The sequence below is a fragment of the Penicillium cosmopolitanum genome (assembly GCF_028827165.1).
Source record: "Penicillium cosmopolitanum strain IBT 29677 chromosome Unknown utg000012l:1.0-3308103.0:1.0-3310761.0, whole genome shotgun sequence".
NCBI lineage: Eukaryota > Fungi > Ascomycota > Eurotiomycetes > Eurotiales > Aspergillaceae > Penicillium > Penicillium cosmopolitanum.
The window spans coordinates 564,554-585,215 of NW_026622682.1; the positions used below are offsets into that span (position 1 = coordinate 564,554).

The 20,662-nt window shown below is 49.1% G+C and overlaps 7 protein-coding genes across 7 annotated transcripts; 3 read left to right on the forward strand and 4 right to left on the reverse strand.

Annotated features, from left to right (window-relative positions):
* Positions 1-281: 281 nt before the first annotated feature.
* N7509_012980 (CDR ABC transporter) lies at positions 282-4,820 on the forward strand (the record flags this gene model as incomplete). Its single annotated transcript, XM_056637617.1, has 4 exons — positions 282-536; positions 667-1,043; positions 1,110-3,425; positions 3,470-4,820. 4 exons carry the CDS (start codon positions 282-284, stop codon positions 4,818-4,820), a joined length of 4,299 nt encoding a protein of 1,432 aa, XP_056481124.1.
* A 940-nt stretch (positions 4,821-5,760) lies between these two features.
* Positions 5,761-7,918, reverse strand: N7509_012981 (uncharacterized protein; the record flags this gene model as incomplete). The annotated part of the gene is made up of 2 exons (XM_056637618.1): positions 5,761-6,835; positions 6,957-7,918. The coding sequence occupies 2 exons, from the start codon at positions 7,916-7,918 to the stop codon at positions 5,761-5,763; spliced, it is 2,037 nt and encodes a 678-aa protein (XP_056481125.1).
* Positions 7,919-10,228: 2,310 nt separating this feature from the next.
* Positions 10,229-12,314, forward strand: N7509_012982 (glycoside hydrolase family 32 protein; the record flags this gene model as incomplete). Its single annotated transcript, XM_056637619.1, has 4 exons — positions 10,229-10,390; positions 10,441-10,522; positions 10,573-11,396; positions 11,448-12,314. 4 exons carry the CDS (start codon positions 10,229-10,231, stop codon positions 12,312-12,314), a joined length of 1,935 nt encoding a protein of 644 aa, XP_056481126.1.
* A 362-nt stretch (positions 12,315-12,676) lies between these two features.
* N7509_012983 (putative C2H2 finger domain protein (Kin17)) lies at positions 12,677-13,933 on the reverse strand (the record flags this gene model as incomplete). The annotated part of the gene is made up of 3 exons (XM_056637620.1): positions 12,677-13,452; positions 13,536-13,750; positions 13,860-13,933. The coding sequence occupies 3 exons, from the start codon at positions 13,931-13,933 to the stop codon at positions 12,677-12,679; spliced, it is 1,065 nt and encodes a 354-aa protein (XP_056481127.1).
* Positions 13,934-14,721: 788 nt separating this feature from the next.
* N7509_012984 (uncharacterized protein) lies at positions 14,722-16,930 on the reverse strand (the record flags this gene model as incomplete). Its single annotated transcript, XM_056637621.1, has 3 exons — positions 14,722-15,284; positions 15,340-16,657; positions 16,715-16,930. 3 exons carry the CDS (start codon positions 16,928-16,930, stop codon positions 14,722-14,724), a joined length of 2,097 nt encoding a protein of 698 aa, XP_056481128.1.
* A 1,773-nt stretch (positions 16,931-18,703) lies between these two features.
* N7509_012985 (uncharacterized protein) lies at positions 18,704-19,426 on the forward strand (the record flags this gene model as incomplete). The annotated part of the gene is made up of 3 exons (XM_056637622.1): positions 18,704-18,993; positions 19,080-19,271; positions 19,387-19,426. 3 exons carry the CDS (start codon positions 18,704-18,706, stop codon positions 19,424-19,426), a joined length of 522 nt encoding a protein of 173 aa, XP_056481129.1.
* Positions 19,427-19,875: 449 nt separating this feature from the next.
* nctB (negative cofactor 2 transcription regulator complex subunit NCB2) lies at positions 19,876-20,540 on the reverse strand (the record flags this gene model as incomplete). The annotated part of the gene is made up of 4 exons (XM_056637623.1): positions 19,876-19,995; positions 20,083-20,342; positions 20,414-20,440; positions 20,519-20,540. The coding sequence occupies 4 exons, from the start codon at positions 20,538-20,540 to the stop codon at positions 19,876-19,878; spliced, it is 429 nt and encodes a 142-aa protein (XP_056481130.1).
* Positions 20,541-20,662: the final 122 nt, after the last annotated feature.

Consider the following 20,662-nt stretch of genomic DNA (forward strand, 5'->3'; position numbering starts at 1 on the left):
AACTGGATTTTTTATTTTATTTCGTGTATTTATTTGCCATCTGTTGAAGCCTGGAGCTGAAACCCTTGATCCGAAACCGAGTCGGATCTGGCGTGGCCGTATTAGTATTTATACTTTCTCAGTCGATTGTTCTTTTCTATATCTTTCTTTGTCTGCCCAACTTTTCCTTTTCTGCTTCTTGTGCGATTTTTGCCCGCGGAGAGGCTTGGTACTGCAATATGTCTCTCTTAGGGACAATTAATCCCAACATGGCCCGGTCTCAATCCGTTGTTAGCCACAATATGCCTCAATTGCCTTCTCCTGGGGAAGAGGAAGGAGACGGACCGTATGTCCACCACGAGTATGAGGAGTCTGAAAAGAGCAACAGTGGTGCTACACTCCTGGAAGAGGAAGAGAAAATTGAAGAGAGGGTGGGCTCGCTTGTTCGACAGCTGACCAGACACTCGACTCGATACTCCGTCAGCGGCAATCTTGAGAACCCATTCACCAGCGACAATACCGACTCAGCTGTCAACCCCAACAGTCCCAATTTCAGTGTGCGCAGCTGGATGAAGAATCTCTTAGCTATTTCGCTCCCGTGATCCTGATTCGTACCCTAATCGGACCGCGGGTATATCGTTCAGGAATCTGAGCGTACATGGATTCGGATCGCCCACTGATTACCAGAAGGACGTTTTGAACAGTCTATTTGAGATTGGAACCATGATACGACGCCTGCTTGGTTCAAAGCTCCAGAAGATTCAAATTCTTCGCGAGTTCGACGGCCTTGTGAAAAGTGGAGAGATGCTTGTTGTGCTGGGAAAGCCTGGCTCTGGATGTTCCACTCTTCTCAAAACAATCGCTGGCGAAATGAGCGGCATCTCAATGTCTGAGGAGTCTGTGTTAAACTATGAAGGTGAATTGATTCTAATCAGCAATTCTACGCCATACACTGACCTCTTCGACTCTTTAGGAATATCGGCAGAGCAAATGCAGAAGAACTTCAAAGGGGAAGCTATCTACTCAGCTGAGACGGAAGTTCACTTTCCACAATTAAGCGTGGGGTAAGGCAACTCAACTCTACCACCCACCTGCAACCTCGGTTCTAAGTTAATGTTTTGATTATGCAGAGACACCCTCATGTTCGCTGCCCTGGCTCGAGCCCCCCACAACCGCTTCGATGGGATAAGTACCCAACAATACGCTGAACATATGCGAGATGTCGTAATGGCAATGCTCGGCCTGTCTCACACTGTGAACACGCGCGTTGGAAATGATTTTATTCGCGGCGTCAGTGGTGGTGAACGAAAACGCGTCAGTATTGCGGAGATCACATTGAGTCAGAGTCCATTGCAGTGCTGGGACAACAGCACTCGCGGCCTTGACAGTGCCAACGCCCTTGAATTTTGCAAAAATCTGGCCCTGATGAGCAAATACTCAGGTACGGCTGCGTGCGTCGCGATTTATCAAGCCTCTCAATCCGCGTATGACGTTTTTGACAAAGTCACTTTGCTTTATGAGGGCCGCCAAATTTACTTTGGGCCTGCAACGGAAGCAAAGCAATACTTTGTGGATATGGGATTTGATTGCCCTAGTCGCCAAACAACTGCCGACTTTCTCACATCCATCACAAGTCCTTCGGAAAGACAGGTTCGTCCAGAGTTCAAAGGTCGCGTACCACAGACACCGGATGAACTTGCAGCAGCCTGGAAATCGAGTCCTGCGCGTGCGAAGCTTCTAAAAGAGATAGAAGAATACGAGGGTGAGCATCCAATTGGTGGTGACTCTTACGGTAAATTTGTCAACGCCCACCGAACTATTCAGGCAAAGCATCAGCGCTCTGGATCTCCCTACACTATCTCGTTGAGAAAGCAGTTCGAAATATGTACCGTACGGGGGTTTCAACGTCTACGGGCTGATGCCAGCTTAACCCTAACTTCACTTTTTGGCAACGGAAGCCTAGCTTTGATCTTGGGTTCAATCTTCTATCGGCTACCTAACGACACTCAGAGCTTTTACAGCCGCGGTGCTCTACTCTTCTTCGCCGTTCTGCTCAATGCCTTCTCCAGCGCGTTGGAGATTCTCACACTTTATGCTCAACGACCAATCGTTGAAAAGCAGTCAAGATTCGCGTTTTATCACCCCTGTGCTGAAGCGGTTGCATCAATGCTTTGTGACGTGCCTTACAAACTTATCAATTCGGTTACCTTCAACATACCTCTCTACTTCATGACGAACCTCCGTCAAGAGCCCGGAGCTTTCTTCACGTTCTGGCTGTTCTCCATCGCTACTACGTTTACAATGTCTATGATCTTCCGTACGATTGCGGCCACCTCGCGAAACCTCAGTCAGGCTTTGGTCCCTGCTGCGATTCTGATACTGGGGCTAGTGGTGTATACGGGCTTCGTTATACCTACTACTAACATGCTTGGCTGGTCGAGGTGGATGAATTATATCAACCCGATTGCTTATGCATTTGAAAGTTTCATGGTCAATGAGTTTCATGGCCGGTCATTTCCATGTGCAGCAATCGTGCCTTCTGGCGGCGTCTATGATGGTCTCTCAATGGAAAATAGAATCTGCTCTACTGTCGGGGCATTGTCTGGATCTTCAGAGGTCTCTGGATCTCTCTACATCGAGCTGAGCTACCAATATTCAAAGGCGCACCTATGGCGAAATTTCGGCATATTGGTTGCTTTTATGGTGTTCTTCATGGCTACCTATCTCATCGGTACTGAGTACATCTCTGAATCAAAGTCCAAGGGTGAGGTTCTGCTGTTTCGTCAAGGACATCAACCGAAGTATGTTGGTGGAGAGCCAGACGCCGAATCGTCCCCCATGCCTAATACGAATGAAAAGACCGACGAAACAAACCCTGAATCCCCGGCTATTCAGCGTCAGACAGCTATTTTTCAGTGGGAGGATGTTTGCTATGATATCAAAATCAAAGGCGAGCCTCGGCGGATTTTGGACAACGTTGATGGATGGGTGAAGCCGGGAACGTGTACCGCCCTGATGGGCGTGTCGGGTGCCGGCAAAACCACGCTGCTCGATGTTCTTGCCACCAGAGTCACTATGGGGGTTGTTACAGGCCAAATGCTTGTGGATGGTCAGCCCCGCGATCAATCATTTCAGCGAAAAACAGGCTATGTTCAACAGCAAGATCTTCATTTGCCTACATCAACCGTCCGAGAGGCCTTGGAATTTAGCGCCGTCCTACGCCAGCCAGCATCAGTCAGCCATGAGGAAAAGATCGCCTATGTGGATGAAGTAATCAATCTTCTAGGCATGAGCGCTTACGCGGATGCTGTGGTTGGCGTTCCTGGCGAAGGACTCAATGTGGAACAACGCAAACGTTTGACAATTGGCGTTGAGCTTGCAGCTAAGCCTCAACTATTACTCTTCCTGGACGAGCCCACCAGTGGATTGGATAGCCAAACATCATGGTCGATCTTGGACCTCATCGATACATTGACTAAACATGGTCAAGCAATTCTCTGCACGATTCATCAGCCCTCCGCAATGCTCTTTCAACGTTTCGATCGATTGTTGTTTTTGGCGAGGGTGGTAAAACCATATACTTTGGCGAAATTGGTGAAAATTCAAAGACATTGTCCGATTATTTCGAACGAAACGGCGCACATCATTTATCTCCTGGCGAAAACCCTGCAGAATGGATGCTAGAAGTAATTGGTGCTGCCCCTGGTTCCCACAGTGAGATTGAATGGCCAAAGGTCTGGCGAGAGAGCTCTGAGTATGGCAAGGTCAAAGAACATCTGGGCCAGCTAAAAGAAACACTTTCTGCTAAGCCTCAAGAAGAATCCGGCCCTGGCTCGTACGCGGAGTTTGCCGCTCCCTTCTATATTCAACTCTACGAATGTCTGGTTCGCGTCTTTGCCCAGTATTACAGAAGTCCGACTTATATTTGGTCAAAGGCAGCGCTCTGTGTTTTGACCTCATTATATATCGGCTTTTTGTTTTTCCATGCTTCAAACTCAATTCAAGGACTGCAAAACCAGATGTTTAGCGTGTTCATGTTAATGACAATCTTCGGCAACCTGGTACAACAAATTATGCCAAACTTTGTCACACAGCGGTCGCTATATGAGGTCCGCGAGAGGCCCTCCAAGGCATACAGCTGGAAGGCATTCATGGCGGCTAATATCATTGTAGAGCTCCCTTGGAATACATTGATGGCTGCTTTGATATTCTTTTGCTGGTATTATCCGATTGGTTTATACAACAACGCACCCGAAGGCACACTTCATGAACGCGGTGCTCTGATGTTTCTTTTTATCTGGACCTTTCTTCTCTTCACATCAACGTTTGCGCATATGGTTATCGCAGGCATTGAGCTTGCGGAAACCGGCGGAAATATTGCGACAATGCTCTTTTCGCTGTGTCTCATTTTCTGTGGTGTTCTCGCAACGAAAGAGGCCCTACCAGGGTTCTGGGTTTTCATGTATCGCATTTCCCCATTCACCTACCTTGTGTCAGGCATGTTGTCGACAGCGTTGGCAGGAGCCGATGCAAGATGCGAAGCAGTGGAGTATTTGAAACTTTCCCCGCCATTCAATCAAACCTGTGGAGAGTATTTGAATCCATACATATCCGCTGTCAGAACGGGCTACATCCTTAACCCCGAGGCACTATCTGACTGTTCGCTCTGCACGATCAGCAAGACCGATGCCTTCCTTGCACGGATTGGATCTTCGTTTGATACCGCCTGGCGTAACTTCGGACTCATGTGGGTCTATATTGCGTTCAATATCTGCGGTGCTGTGTTCATTTATTGGTTGGCGCGAGTACCCAAAGGAAACAAGACCTCTGGCACTACCTAGACGAAACATGGTCATGAATCCGTACATAAGCCATATATTCCTCAATTTCTCTTTTTCAATTATCCTAGGATAATTTGTCCTTCACTTTGTCTCTTCTTCTCTTCTGCTCATTCTTGGCATTCGTTTTGGCCGCGTCATTCATTTTCCTCTCATATATCTAAACTTATATTTATTTTGACTCCATATTAGCCTGAGTCTGTTTGTAATTAGAAAGAATACAATCTGCGTTTATACTCTACAGGCTCTGATTAATCAATTTTTTTTTCCCTGGAGAAGAATCTTGTCAAACTTGGGGTGTCTGCGGCGCTCCATAGCTAGTAGCAACCGGCTCAGTAGGTCTGCAATTTCAGCTGAACGTCCCAGCACCCGCCTGTAGAACTCCAAGTTGCGTGTAGAGTAATAGATAATGATATTTATAATATACCCAATCTTCAATCAGAGATAAACTAAAGACAAGGCCTAATCCTCCCCTAGGTAGTACTGTAAAGCATACCTGACATTGGGAACCTTAGAAGCTACCGGTAAGTGTACTCGGGTAGGAACCCGGATAGGATTTAAAACCGAATCGATATTTGAGTTGCGCATTGAAATAGTAGGTCACAAAACCTTTGCTCCAGTTGGAATTGACAACTACCACTAGGCCAATTGCCACTACGGAGCGCTGTAAAGTAGCCCAGTTACGGAAAGTCAGGCTTTAATTTGCTTCAAGTTGGCATATTTGCTTTCATTTGAGTAAAGAGTGATAGTGATAGTGGTATAGGCCTATATACAAGAATATAGACTTATTCCTCTGCGATCTTGTAAATTAAAAACCGAAACGTCTTCAATATCCACTATTCATTATGGATTCAGCATAATCGTGAAAAGTCATATCCCGTGCAGATCCATTTTCAGGACCATTCTTCATGAGTGCACTCGACTTTTGTCGATAGCAATGAGTTTAGCTCCAGGTGTGATCAGCCAAATCATGACGCGCTCTGTCTGCATTTACCTTGCCAGAATGGGAGTAGCACAAGCCTGCGATACCAGCCCCCCACATTGCGCCGCACTCCCACATGACAATGGCAAGGTCCCAAAGCTCCATGATTTTCTGTCCATGGGGATAGGCCAGGTCAGCTGCGAGGACGATTCCGACGAATTCGTTCTCGGTGGGAAGAGTATCAGCACCCTTCACGTAGGCGATAACGGGGTTGACTAAATGCTCAACAACAGAGCGAGTCTCCGGCAACATGTCGCTGGAAACGAGGTCGTTGAGACGTGCTTCAGCGCTAGAAAGAGGACCGTTGCCACGCTCGACCCTGGTACCGTTGGAACGGAAATGCTCAAGCTCTGGTCGTCCTTCCGGCATGATAGGAGCGATAGCCGCGTTGACATCAAAGTCAGTCCGACCAAGGAGAGTGATGGGGCGATGGCGGCAGTTGGAGAGTTGCCACCAGTGAGTGAACAAGAGACAGAGAGCTGCTGGGTTGTAGGGATCATTGTTTCGGTACCAGATCATAGCACCAATCAAGCGTGCGTAGACCTCAGACAGAGGGCCTTCCTCCAAGGAGCCGCGGGTCAACGAGGGAATGATGTTGCTAACCTCTCCACACATCATATCAGGTCCAAGATCAATCCAGTCATGAGCAACACAACCAAGACCAGCGATGGCAGCCATCTGTTCGCCACCACCGGAGTCATAGTATACGTGGCAGAACACAGCATCGGCGAGCTTGTAACGGGCAAGGCGATCGAGGTCATTCCAGATAACCATGCATGGGGCGGAATCAATGGGGTCGTCATCCTCGATGATGGTTTTCTGGCGCAGGCATCCGTAGTTGCATCCCTTGACAATTCGGATGTCATCGATATGCGGGCCAGCAGAGGCAGATGCTTCAGCAGAGGCAGTCACTTCAGCGAAAGCAAATGAAAGTCTGTCCGAGACCGCAGAGTTGTGAACACCAATGGAGTAATCAAGAACAAAGGCAGAGTCCATGATAGACCACAGGCCAGAGATAGATCCGCCATACACACCCCTAGAAATGGTTAGAATATGTGGAAATGAGTGTATAGGTGGCAGGGCCACCCTGCGACTCTGCTAGCCGCGCGCCGTGTAGAAATAGGATAAGGGGAGATCAAAAGGAAGGGGAGAAGTACCTATTGTACCCTAAACTCATAGAGAATATGGAGCAATTTATAACAGGACCTTCGCACAGCTCTGCAGCAAAAAGGTCATCCGTAACCTGGTCTGTGGAGTCTGCTACGCCACTCAATTTTGGAGCCAGGGGCTTCCGAGCAGTGGCCCAAGTGGGCATCTCAACCTGGCGCACTTCGGCAAAGTCAAGGCGTTCAGTTTTGCCGGTAGTAACGACCTTGTCACGAGCTTGCAAAAGGACAGAGGAGTCGGCCAGTAGGCCAACTGCACAGTCAACGGCATCCGCAACGCGTGCGTTACGCAACCAAGATATGCTCGAAGCGGCACCAAGTACTCCTTTAGTCAGATCAGTGTCGGCACGACGGGCAAGGTTGACAGTTGTCGTCAGAGTATCGTTCTCAGAATCGTACTGCTGTCTGAATTTCGGTGTGCCAGGCTCAATAGGACTAATGCCATGGGTCTTAAGTGCCCAGCAAGCAGCGCCGTGAGGAGAATCTCTCACAGCTCCTTCTCCACGGACGTGAACCGTATTCCAGGTGGAAGTAAGGCTGACAGTGGCATTGGGATCTTCAGCAGAGAACTCGTCGGTGCGGTCACCCCAGTGAGAGACGACGGGGATGCAATCGAAAGCGGGCGAGCGACTCAGACCACCACTGACGACCATACCAGGAAGCAAGTCGGAGATGGGTTGTTCAGCACCCCGGACTGAAAAAGGCCGGTTGAGTTCATTGGTGCGAGCGAGGATCTTGTAGAGCCGAGACTTGTTATCGACGGAGTGCCGAGCAGCAGCCTTCTTGTCACGCAGCTCCAGAGGCGATACCTCGGCGGTGTTGGAAATGAAGTCAGTCACGTCGCGACAGGAGATCCGCTTGTTGAAAGAATGCTGGTGATCAGCACGGGGATCAACAAGCCCGCCCCTCAGGGCAATTTCGGGAAGCTCGTCCACCCGAGCGATGTAAGGCATTTTCAGTCAAGCACACAAGGTGAAGATTTAGTTTTAAGGTATCAAGAAAAGGCGATCTATGAATCGCTTGTTGATGTCCTTCTTTTGTTGCTCGGCGACTGCTTATTTATATTTTTTCGTCGTTTCCGGTTTCTATACTTCAGTGAGAACCTGGGCACTGCTAATTGACAGAAACCATAATATGTATATTCCGGAAGCCCACGCTGATTGGGCGGCACATTCCTGCGGGAGCTTTGATCACGCTTTGGGATTGAAATGGTTACACATTTGGCATTCCACGGCATTTTAATTGAGTGCATTGCTGTTGCATCTCATGCTGTGCCAACATGAATACTCGATCTTGGTTCGTGAGCCCAGTAAGTGTTCCTATCGCGAATAAGAATTCTTGTGCCTGATCACAGATTCTTTAGATAGATCCGAAACGTAGTTCCTACGGGGTACATATAGTGTAATGTGGCGCAGATTTGTGCAACCCCAAACCTCCAGGGCTGGCACGTGTAGATGCTTCTAGTTTACATGCCCTGGCCGACCTTGTGTTACGTCAATTTCATTTTGTTCCGCAGTTGGGTAATCTCCAATTTGAGGTTACTGAAGCTAAGTTCACCTTAACGATCTTGGCCACACCGCTATAACAACTACAGCTTGACTCGGGTTATTTTAGAAGAAAAACACTCAACCACGGAAAAGAAAAACTATAACCAGAATGATATATTCCAATAATAATGTTCCTCGTATCTGCTTTTTCTCCACTGGGGTCACTTTCATGCTATCTCTCTATGGTTGCTGGTGTCACCTGAGGATGATGTACGGATGCATATCGGCTCAACATAAGCCGCTCGCTTCAGATCTTGCATAGAACTATTGAAGAGGCTTAAGGAATCGAGTACCACTTCAGCTATTACGGGGCTCCATAAGCGCAGGGTGGTCAGTAGTTGTATATAGGGGTATTTTACCTAACCGTCTTGAAGGCTGCCTGTAACTTTGGAGTCTAAAATTACTAGTGTTCTCTAGATATCTTTGAATAGCTGACTAGTACCTGTCTAAGATAGAACAAAATAGCTAATATATTACTTCTTAAGTAGGTACTAGTCCCCTATAAAAGATAGAGACTAGGGCGATTAGAACACTAGTAATTTTAGACTCCAAAGTTACAGGCAGCCTTCAAGACGATTAGGTAAAATACCCCTATATACAACTACTGAGCACCCTGCGCTTATGGAGCCCTGTAATAGCTGAAGTGGTACACTTTTGTGTCTGCAAAAATTCTATACATTTGACAAGCAAGCATGATTTTGTGCTCAAGCCCCTCCTACTCTCTATGAACCATGGAAGCCATTCAATTGACTGGTCGACGAGCGCCTTGCGCATATGAGATGGAAGATTGCCACCTTTCCCTGCTGGTTCACGACATTAGCGAGCTCATCTTTCGATGAGTCCAAAACACGGGTCCCTAGGGTCAGCTGCCATTGTAAACTAAGAACCTGCTCTGCAGACAAAGGATCAAGCGCTGAGATGCCAGATGGGGAAATGAGCGTCTTTTGCAGCTCTTGTCGAGCTTTGGGTGGTCTTAATAAATGCAGGATATGCCACTCGGCCCTCTTCCCTTTTGTTAGTGAAGATTTCGGGTCTCTGAGTGTAAGTTTTCATGCCAATCCCCAATCCAGAGATGTTTAACCCCATTTTTTGAACTCTGGTGGAGAAGCCCATTAAATTGATACCTGAGTATCGGGTGTCTTTTTTCAAACTTTCAAGGCGACTATTCTGTCAATGGAATTGGCCTTGCTGCTGTGAATTGCTGCATTGAATCTTTGCTATGCTTCTATATGATGACGTCATACGAGTTTTGTTTACTTAGTACTAGAACTTTCAGTATGAGACAACTCCCTGTCCCTGAAACTTCGATTTTATATTATATGCGACAATTTAATTCCTTGTCTTCATTTCCTCGCATTCATTTCAAGTAATATACGCGGATGATCATCGATCTCGGCGAATTGGTGGAGATTCTCAGGAATATCCTCGGACAATTCCCGAGAACTTGATTCGACGACAAGCTACATCTTGGCAGGCACCTTTACCATAAACTTGTTAGTGGCAATACCTCCGCATCCGGAGGAAAGCACTAAGAGTTTAGTCTTTATATCTGTCCGAGGAAGCTCCCCGCCCACTCCACCCCAAGTGCTAAGAACAAAATGCCCGAGGATATCGCGACTAAAAGCCGCAATGTGCATATCGAAGTGCATTATAAGAGAACGACTCCGCGTGTTTGAATCGGTTGTCTTCTAGAATACCCCACGACAGAAAATCAAGATGAAGATGAAGTTGAGTGTTTTGGGCGCGGCACTTTCTGTCGCCCCGGTGTGGGGACAACATACCCTCACAGCTGAGTCAATCGAGAAAATGGACAATAATACCCTCTTCGAGCGTTGGAGGCCAACGTCTCATTTTCTTGCGCCGGCAGGATGGATGAATGTAGGAAGTCCTTCCCATGGAGTATTAGTCGAATCACACTAATTAATTAGGATCCGTGTGGTCCGATGTTTGATCCTGTACGCGGACTTTACCATCTCCATTATCAATTCCATCCAAACCATATCGGCTGGGGTATGACATACTTGTTCCAACTCATTCAATCCACAATCTAACTCCCATAGGCAACGTCTCCTGGGGCCATGCCACCAGTCCGGACCTGATAACTTGGACCGATGTTGACCACTACGACAACGATATTCCAGCTTGGAAGGATTCCGAAGCGCAGTCTATCGGAACAACCAATTCAACAGGGAGTGGCAAGCACAATCCGGCCTTATACAACCACCTCGCCATCTTCTCAGGTGGTGCCCAGCCCGTCAATCTATCCGGTGAAGTTGACGGCACAATCCTACTCTTCTACACCGGCGCCTCCAGCCTACCAACAGCATGGAACACGCCCTACGCTCGCGGAACAGAAAGTCAGGCTCTCGCGTACTCCACTGATGGTGGAAAAACATGGGAAGATTACAAGAACAACCCAGTCATCAGTGAACCACCAGGAAATTGGAACGTCACTGGCTGGCGCGATCCATACTTCGTCTCGTGGCCAGAGATGGACAAAATCCTCAACGCGACCGAGCCTCACTTTTATGCCGTTTTTGGCTCTGGCATCCGCGAAGTCGGTCCGCGTATGCCTCTGTACAAAGCTAAAGCCTCCGATCTCACGGACTGGACCTTTATGGGCGCGCTGTGGGAACCAGAGAAGAATACCTCTCTGGGTAGTATCGAGGAAACCGGATCCTACGGATTCAACTTCGAGCTGTCCAACTTCTTCTCTATTGGCGATCGCTACTTCGTCAGCATGGGTGCAGAGGGAGGCAACGTGAGTTTCCACCAGAACAAGTGGTCTCTCTGGAATGAGGGTACAATATCCGTCCGGTCAAATGGAAGCATTGCATTTGAGCCAGTGTCTGGCGGTGCCAGTGATTGGGGCATGTTATACGCAGTAAGCTTCAGCATGAAACTATCACGAATTTCAATATTCTAACTCGTTCAGATCTCATCCTTCAACGACACAAAGAACAACCGCCGCATCCAATGGGGCTGGGCGCAAGAAGATCTCAACGACTTCGGCGCCGTTCAACAAGGTTACCAAGGCGCATTCGCTCTACCACGAGAAGTCTTCATCCAAGACACTCAGAACGTGCTGCGGAGCTCCTCCTCCTCCAAAGACACCACCCTCGGCAACGCACGCTTCTTCAAAAGCGCAAATGGAACATGGACAGCCAGCACGCTCGGCGTCCGACCAGCACCCGACGTCGTAAAGGGTCTCCAGCACGGCTCAAAACACACAAAATACCCCTGCACCGCGCGAAGCTGCAAGACAGACCAAATCAAACTACCAAACCACCCCTCCAACTCCTACCAACTCAGTCTGAGCATCAAACGCACCACCGGCGTGGCGGGTATCACAATCGGGGCATCGCCCAATCGTGAAGAATACACGAATATCTACTTCGATCCATGGAATAACACAATCTGTGTCGACCGCGCGCATTCATCTCTTATCAAGGAATTCACGAATTACACTCATGCGGGATATTTCAAGCCGTATCAGATTGCGCAGAAGAATACTTCCTCTGTCGCCGAGACCATTGATCTAACGATCTTCGTGGATGGTTCTCTAATCGAGGTTTATGCCAATGATCGCTTCGCACTGACGAGCCGCATTTATCCTAGTCGCGAGGATAGTACGGGCATTTCCTTCTTTGCTGGGGAGGGTGTTGATGTCGAGTACTCTAGGCTTGAGATTTGGGATGGATTGCTTAATGTTTGGCCTGATCGGCCGAAGAATAGTAGCTCGCTGCTTGTTTTTGATACACCTGCTGAGACGGGGAATTATACCTGGTGGGCTGGGAATTAATCAGCAAGGTTTAGTTAGTGACTGGATTCGCGATTGTGACTTTAATGGACTCCGAGCCGTTGGGAGGACTCTATTTATCAGTTACCACTAAGATACAATTCATCTTTTTATGTCAATAAGTAAATGGCTTGTCTTTGATTCCTGTAAATGCTCTTATACTAACAATCCTCCTTTTATCCTATCAGATCAGCAGCACCCCGATACATGCAAGTCACTATATAAAAAAGAAAAAGAAAAAGAAAACCATTTATCAATTCCGGGTATATGCATATCCAATGCCAGCAAAAAGCAAATCAAATCAAGTCCCGCAACTCATAGTTCGCCCTGAGTCAAGGAAGTGTAAATCACATCGAGGCCCCCATCTAAGACAAAGAGATCTTCGGCCTCTTATTATTCAAACCAGGCTTGAATTCCGGCCCAGGCTTCGAGCGCTTACGCTCATTTGCCTCCATCTCAGCCTTCATAATCCTCTCCTGCTCAGACATTTTCTTCGGCGCCGCCAGAACAGAGCCCTTCTTCCCGGCCAACGGATTCTTCTTCGGACCAGACGCAAACACATTCTTCGGCTTTTGCGCTCCAAAGGACATTGAGATTTTCGGGGCGGCGGGTGGATCGGCTGGGGAATCCGCCGTCGTCACAGGCGTAGCTGTAGCTGTAGCTGTAGCTGTAGCTGTAGCTGTGGTCGTGGGCGTGGCAGTATCTTCAACCGGAGCATTCGCCGACTCCACAGAAGCATCACCACCAACTTCAGTCTTATCCACCGGCTGCTGCTGCTTGAGCCCAAATCCAAAATCAAGCTTAACCTTCTCCCCATCATGCTGCAACATTTTCTCCTCAGACCTCGCCTCCTTCTCCTCCGCCTCCAACCTCTCCCTCGCCTGCTTCTGCGCCCTCTCAACCTGCTGCCGAATAGCCTTCTGCTCCCTCTCCTCATCACCCTTATCCTGGCGTTCTTTCTTAAGCAACGCCTCACGCTTCCGCAACGTCTCAGGCGAATTATCAATCCAGGCAATATGCAATCCTTTCTCCGTGTCGTCGACTTTGCAGATTCCCTCTTTGCCTAGGTATGCGACGTATTGCGTGAGAGATTTCCATTTCGTTGCGTTTAAGTGGATGTGTGATTTGTCGCGGATGATTTCTGTAAAGCATCACCATTAGCATTAGAATCATCCTTGCCTGGCTTGGCTTGGCCTGGCCATGTCTGCGGGGAAAGCCACCCACCTTGATAAAAATGATTAGCATGAATACTCTTCGTCCCATGCGCCGTGCGAAGCGTATCAATAAAATTCTTCGAGAATTCCCGACTAAAGCCCTCGATATGCGATTTCGAGTCTTCGCCGATCAGCATCATCTGGCGGACGTGGGATTCGCTTTGAACGTGGCATTTGAAGCCGTTTTCGTCCGGACATTGCTTTTCGCAGGCTTGGCAGTACCATCTGTAATCCAGGTGTTAGATTAGCTTGTGGTCGGAGGAAGTGTAGAATATGTAGCAGGGAGCGGAGCGAGCGGAGGTGCTGTCCTGCGCTGCGCTCGCGGGAGACTTACCGCAGTCGGCCGAGGCCTTTCCTTCTGCTGGCGTTTGCTATGGCTTTTGTTGAGCCGGCTTCTGCTTTTGGCATTTTGGCTTGTAATTTGGGTAGGGTGAAGTGAGGATTGGAGAAAGGTTTAAGGTGACAGGGAAAGTCCGCGATGGCCGATGCTTATCTGAGCAGTGGCGATAAGAGTGGGCACGTGATTGATATCAAGTGGTGGAAAGCGCTACAATGGCAATGCCTTCAGACATGAATGAATTAATGGCTACGGTGATACTCTGTCTAGAATAAAGCAGTAAGGTAGATAGTGTTATTGCTAGGATAAGCGTATCTACCATCGAGCCAGGCCGATTTCCATCTCTCAGCCGCGAGAGCCAGGAGAATCGGCGGGCTGTTCTCTCTTCGGGGAGTATCCCACCTGAAGTCACTTCCCATGCTCCGGTGGCCCATCATACATGAAAGAAAAACAAGGTCTGGTCACATCTCCAAGGAAATCTCCGATCTAAAACAGAAAAGAAATCTCGAATGAAAGGGACCCGAAAAAAGTGGAGAAAAGGTACAAAACAAAGGAAATCAGAAGAAAAAAAAGCCGGACAAAACCAAAGGGTAGGTATGTCAACTCCATGCGCCAAAGGAGATCTTTTTTTCGACAAGAGATGATAAGAGATGATGATGATAGATGAGACGGAACTCGTAATCGAAGTCGAATCGAAATCGGCGGAGAGAAGAAAGAGAACATCGAAAAGAAGATGGGAACAAAATTCGAAAAAAAAAGATCGCTGAGTCGTACATTCATGCGCGCCGGAAAACAAACGCCTTGCCCTTCTCGCTCGCACTCGAGGTGCACCACGCCGTCGCTTCGCTGCCGCCACCACTCATGCGATGCAGAACTCGCCCATGCCCTCCGGACCAAATTCGTTGTATTCAGACCGAGCCATGAAGGTCTTGAGCTGGCCTTGATCGATCACGAAGAAGATCTTGGCACAGACCTGGGCACCCAGGAAAGCTGCTTCCTCAGGGCCGTGTCCGCCCCGAGAGGTGCTTCCAGGACCCGAGCTGGCGCCGGGAGCATTGCTGTTCGGACGACCCTTGAACTCGGAGTTGTATTCGGGGAATTTGGTGGCCTTGATGACGGTGGGCCCTTGGAAGTGACCGGCTCGGTGCTGCTGGCCCTGGTCCATGCCAGGGGTGCCAGGAGCAGCAGGGATCCCTGGATTGTTGTGCGTGGCAGCGACCAGAAGGGGGTTCAATCCGTGAGCAGCAGGGTGGTGTTGCAGGCTTGGTTGGGCTTGGCCCGGGCCCATTTGGGCGGGCGTGTTGGTTCCGCCGGTGGGGAGAGGCGTGGAGAAGGTGGATGGAATTTCCGAGGTGAAGATGGAGGCAGAGGGAGAGTTCAAGAACTTCTGCGTAATCGCTCCGAGAAGAGCCTGGTTGAAACCTGCGGAATGGTTAGCTAGGGTCAATAAAAAAAGATGTGATCTGGGGAAGCTTACCTCGGACTCTGCTGCCGGCTCCCACGATGATGATGTTGCTCCACAGTTCGTTTCGCTTATCGTTGGGGCAGCAATTGATCGCGTATTGAACCTGGGATGCAATATCCTCCAGAATACCATTGCTAAGGAGAGGTCCGGCACGTTGGCGCGGAGTTGCTGCCAGGAAACGCTCGACGCCAACGGTGATCTCCCGAGTGTTGCGCTTGTAGCGCTTGGAGCCACCAGCTTGAGCATCGTTCTCCATCTCGACAAACTCTTCGAACTGGAAAGAGGCCCGCTCCTTCTGAGCGTTGGGCTGCTTGGGGTCAACCTTCTTGCCGGTTGATTTGTCCTTCTCCATGTTTGCGAGATACTCGGAAGTGTCGCCACTAACGATGGCCGCAACATCCAGGACACCCTCATCGGTTCCGTTGTTGTCAGAGGCACCCTCGGTGGGGGCAAAGTTACCGCCAGCTGACTCTCCAGGATGGACAGCGGGGGTGCTCTGGTGAGCAGTAGCCGCAGCGCCGGGAAGAGCAGTTCCAGGGGGAAGAATCTCGGCGATATCGCTTCTCTTGAGTTGCTCACACATCTCGCGAGTGAAGCCCTTCGATCCGAGAAGTTCAAGGAGGCGATCAGTCATGGCATCACCGCCACATCCAGATAGAGCGATACCTCGACCGTACCTCTGAGGGACAGAGTTGATGACCGCGCTCACATCAGTCTTGGTCTTGCCAACGTCGATGACAAGTGCATTCAGGACGCCGTAGCCCCATGCGGTAGCGAGAGCAGCGTCCACATACGCGAATCCCGGGGTGCTGAAATGTTCGAAGACGAAACGGGTGATTTCCTCTCGGTCTGTCTGGGTCCAGCTGGGCTGGGCGACAATGAGGATGGGTGTGTGGAGTGGCGGACTGAGCAGGTTGTAGACATGCTGGATGAGGGCGAAGAGGGCGTTTCGGTTCACAATGCGACCATCCCGGATGGGGTAGACGGCGCCCTCGTCGGACATGACATCTTCCTCGTAGATGACTTCTTGCGCAGGCTCAGGCTCTGTCTCGGCCTTTTCAGTGCCTTCGGCGGTTTCCTCGCGAGGAGCAGAAGCTCCATCGTCTTTCATTTCGACATCCTCCTTGGGAGGTTGTCCAGACGCGCCGGGGGTGGTGGTAGGAGCGGTGGTAGAGGTTGAAGTTGTGGTCACCTTGCGGATGCGATGAGGCTCGTACTCGCCCGGCTTTTCAGCTGGGAACATGCGCGTCTGCAGGCGAAGCTTGGCTGGGCAATATGCTTCCGGGAGACCGAGTTGCGCGAGGGTCAATTCAGAACCGGGCGCGATGAGCTAGCAGGTGTCAGTTAAGGTAGATTTCCACAGCAGATAGTTCGAGATTTGACGCACCACGAGGTGTTCATCTCTGAACGGAGCCATTGGATGGGCTTCCCGACCAGGGTAGAGGAAATGGTCAAGTGGGAGAGGAGGATTGCGACGGGCGAATTTGCGTTCACCGGGGACGAGTCCACGAGATTTCTTAGCGGGTTGAAGCTGATCGCGAGTTTCCTGGGCGCGAGCTCTCCCGCGCTGATTACGAGAGGCTTGCTGTCTCGTAAGCGGCATCGTGTCGGAGCGGTGATACTTTGAGCCGAGGTACTGTCGGTGGTTTGTTTATCCGAGGTCCGTTCCGAAGTGAGTTTGTCCGAGGTGAGTTTATCCGAGGTGAATGTGGGGCAGGTGTGCTTATGTCAGACAGCAACAACAACACGTCACGTGTTTGCTCCGTTTGTACTTGCCCCACCAGCAGTACATACTGCACAGAGTACGATTTCCACATTCACTACTAGTATACAAGTTATCTACTCGTATCTATTCATTTTTATTTTCAAGTAACCTGGACATTCGCAGCTAAAGCTTAATTATAATATCGCTTCCCTATCCCCCGCCCCCACCCTAGTTTCTGCGGAACCCTTTAATTTCTTTGTCTTGACTCCCAACTCCCGAGATATAGTATTGCTAGTACTATTTACAAGGGCACTTTATTTACTTGGGATAGAATTTGAACACAGTACTATCACACCATAATATTTCAATTCAACTTTGATTCAAGTTCGTTTCTCCTAGTAGTATATATACACCAATCAACCCGCCTTGTAATTTTCTAAACGATTGAGAACATTGGGACTCTTGAAGTTCGAGGTAAACCTGACTCGGATGTATACTATCCCAACCGGGCAGTCATGCAACCCTATCCACTCATCGGTACTAGTACTAATACTACTATCTCAATCATCTGAGTTCCTATTACTAAGCTTTATCAATATTTAAGTTACAGTTCAAAATGGAGACCAGGGCTCTTCATTTTATGACGCTGGTGTTTCATGCGGCCTATTTTCTGCTTGCTAACTGCTCCGAACCCCCCTTTTGTAGAACAAATACTGGAAGCAGCCCGCAAGGACTCGTACCATCATAAATCCACACGACAATATCTGTCGATAACGACGGTGTGCATGCACCCAGGAATGGGTACTAGAAGTTTGATGCAGTCTATGCTGGGAGTGTTACTAGTATTTCTATTGACACTACCGGTACTACTAGTAGTAGTAGGGCAGAAGTACCTTTGACAAATCAGTGCCTGCGCACCTACGTGCCTGCCTCAATTGTATCTTTGACTTCCCCAGGCACGTTCCATGGAGGTTTGTTTAGTTTTCTTATACCCGTAATACCCGTTGACTACTACTACTCCCTGTCCATTGTCTTTCTTCCTTCCTCATCTTCGTCTTTCCTCTCCCCCCTGGCCATATTCTTTCTTCAACCGTTTCAAGACTTCTTCGATATGAAGAAAAGCAAGACCCTGCATCGCCAAATGGCAGAGAAGAGGGCAAATCAGTATATGATCAATCTCCGAGTCGAGGTTCATGAAAACTCCCAATAAACATCTTCCCTCGCCAGCTGGAGTTTCCCACGTCGGTACCGTGAAACTCCACAAACTCGGCCTGGATTTCAGGAGGGTTTCTGGCTCTTCCTTTAACCAGGAGTGGACTCGGGGTATATGAATGCATCGGACTTTCATTTTGGCAGAGTTTCTCTTTCGCGAACCACCGAGAAACCCTAGGCCTGGTACCGCTTCAACTGACGGTTCCTAGAGGACCTGAATTCACCGGCAAGCAGATTCAATTCATGAAGAATGGAAATCAAAGATATTTTTGCTAATCCTATTCTAGGAAAGACTTCTCGAGATACGATATACGATGCTGAGGACCTTGTCTTCGTTTTCGGGAACCCGCGACCCCGTACGATCGATCACCGTATCATTCCAGAGTTGCCCATCATGAAGTGATCGCAGACCTACGAAAACAGGATGGACCAAAGACTTGGCTTACAAGAAATGCCGCTATGATCTCACGCAAATGTGCCAAATATGCCGGGAGGAAAACTCCATATGTTCTCGCCGTCGTTGGCACAAGCTTTCACCCAGTTGGAGAAAATGCGCCAGCTTCAAGTTGTTGGCATGCGTTCAGGGCAGCACAAGCAACCTTGGCTGATCCTGGGAATCTTGACTTGAACGACTTGCCAGCATCAGTGGGAGAGGTCGAAACGTCATGGTTAACGGCGAACCAACCGTCGGAAGCGATACATGATCTTCTAACGATTCCCATGCCCATGCCCATGCCCTACGATGCTAGGTAATTCCGACAGTATCATATACCACGCTTGGGAACCTTTTACTGACACTATTCTAGGACAAAAGCCACCAAACATGCCCGCCCAGTCGCAAAGTCAAGCACGGCTTTTTGACCACATGCGGAGCCGAAATTCAAGGAACGGGAGATCAATACCTACTTCTTTCTCCCGTACCAGCCCAGCATTCGCTGGGAATGACACCAGGTTGGAAATGCTCGAGAGCCGAGCGAGGAGAAGGAGAAGAAGAAGGAGAACCTTCCTTCGGGGGCCAAAGTCGCAGGTCAGCAGATCCAATTCCAACAGAAAAGATAGAATATGAATACTAATACGTAGATCGATCTTCAGAGCCCCCCAATCCCCCTGCGCCTAGAAGACCTCCCCTCGCTCCCCCATAGCCTGCCCATCTGGGAGATGGCCAAGTTTGAGGAGCTGTGATAGGATGTGATGGCGATCTACACTCACAAAGACCTGCACCTCAGCCGCCGCGCCGCCTCCGCTCTCTGATTCTGCTGATGAGGACTTGATGCTGGTTGAGGATTATGATATCAAGAGTGGCATAGTAACCACATTCAAGTTGATCTCGGGGAAACCCCGTATACTTCTACCACCTCCTCGTCTGCAGTAAGTTCAAGCCTGTAAAAAAAAAAATATTCAAAGATGCCAATGAGAAGAATATAAATCGGCATCCGCATCAAGAAGCATATATAATAAATTGACCGCCCATAAACAAATGCTATAGAATGTGCAAAATCCAAGCCAAGACTCCCATCAACCCAACCAAATCCAACCCAATTCAATCCAATCAATCCAACATGAATCCATCAAACGCCCATCCATTTTCTCTATGACCAGCATAAATTCATCCACGGCGTGTGTATATCCGCCTACTCCGGTCCCTGATTATACTTCTCCGTCGCAGACCGGAACAATTCCTGCTGTTGTCGGAGCAATTCTTCCTCGGAAAGTCCACTCTGCTCCATCTTGCTCTGTTTCTTCTCGCGGGACTGCGCAACACAGACAGGCACACGTCAGCATTTCCATTCATTCATTGATCCCATTTCATCCCATCCCCGGTGCCGCGAGCAACATACCTTCAACTGTTCCTTATGATCCTCCGCAACGGCAAGAATATCCGGAACATAGTCGGCAAAACCAAGCTCCTTCAACGCCTTCTCAACATGTTCACAGGCGATAGTCTTTTTTGCCTCCTTCTCGCTTATCTCGTTCGCTTCCGAGGAAATCAGTGTGATGAATTCAACACAGCACTCCATAAGCAAGTCGCGCGCGTCTTTGGAGAAGGTTTGGCCTGATGATGGGGGTAGGATCTCGGTGATGATTTTCTGGACCGTCGCTGTGAGGAGTATCAGTCGGTGTTCCACTGTTGGGTACGCTCACACTGAAACAACACGGTACGGTACGAACCTTTGGGAAGCGACAAGTCGTCGTTGGCTGTGGTGGAAGTTAGTAAACGCGACACAGCACTGCAGCACCGCAGTACAACAATATGCCAAGCTCCGCTGGACTCACAGTTGAATTCTCGATCCGACATGGCGACTATACCCGGGGAAACAAACGTTCAGAGAAAGAGAATGCGAATGCGAATGAATCGACCCTCGGAGAAAGTGAGTGAGTGGTGAGTGAGTGGAGTGTGGCCCGTGGGCAGAAAAAAGT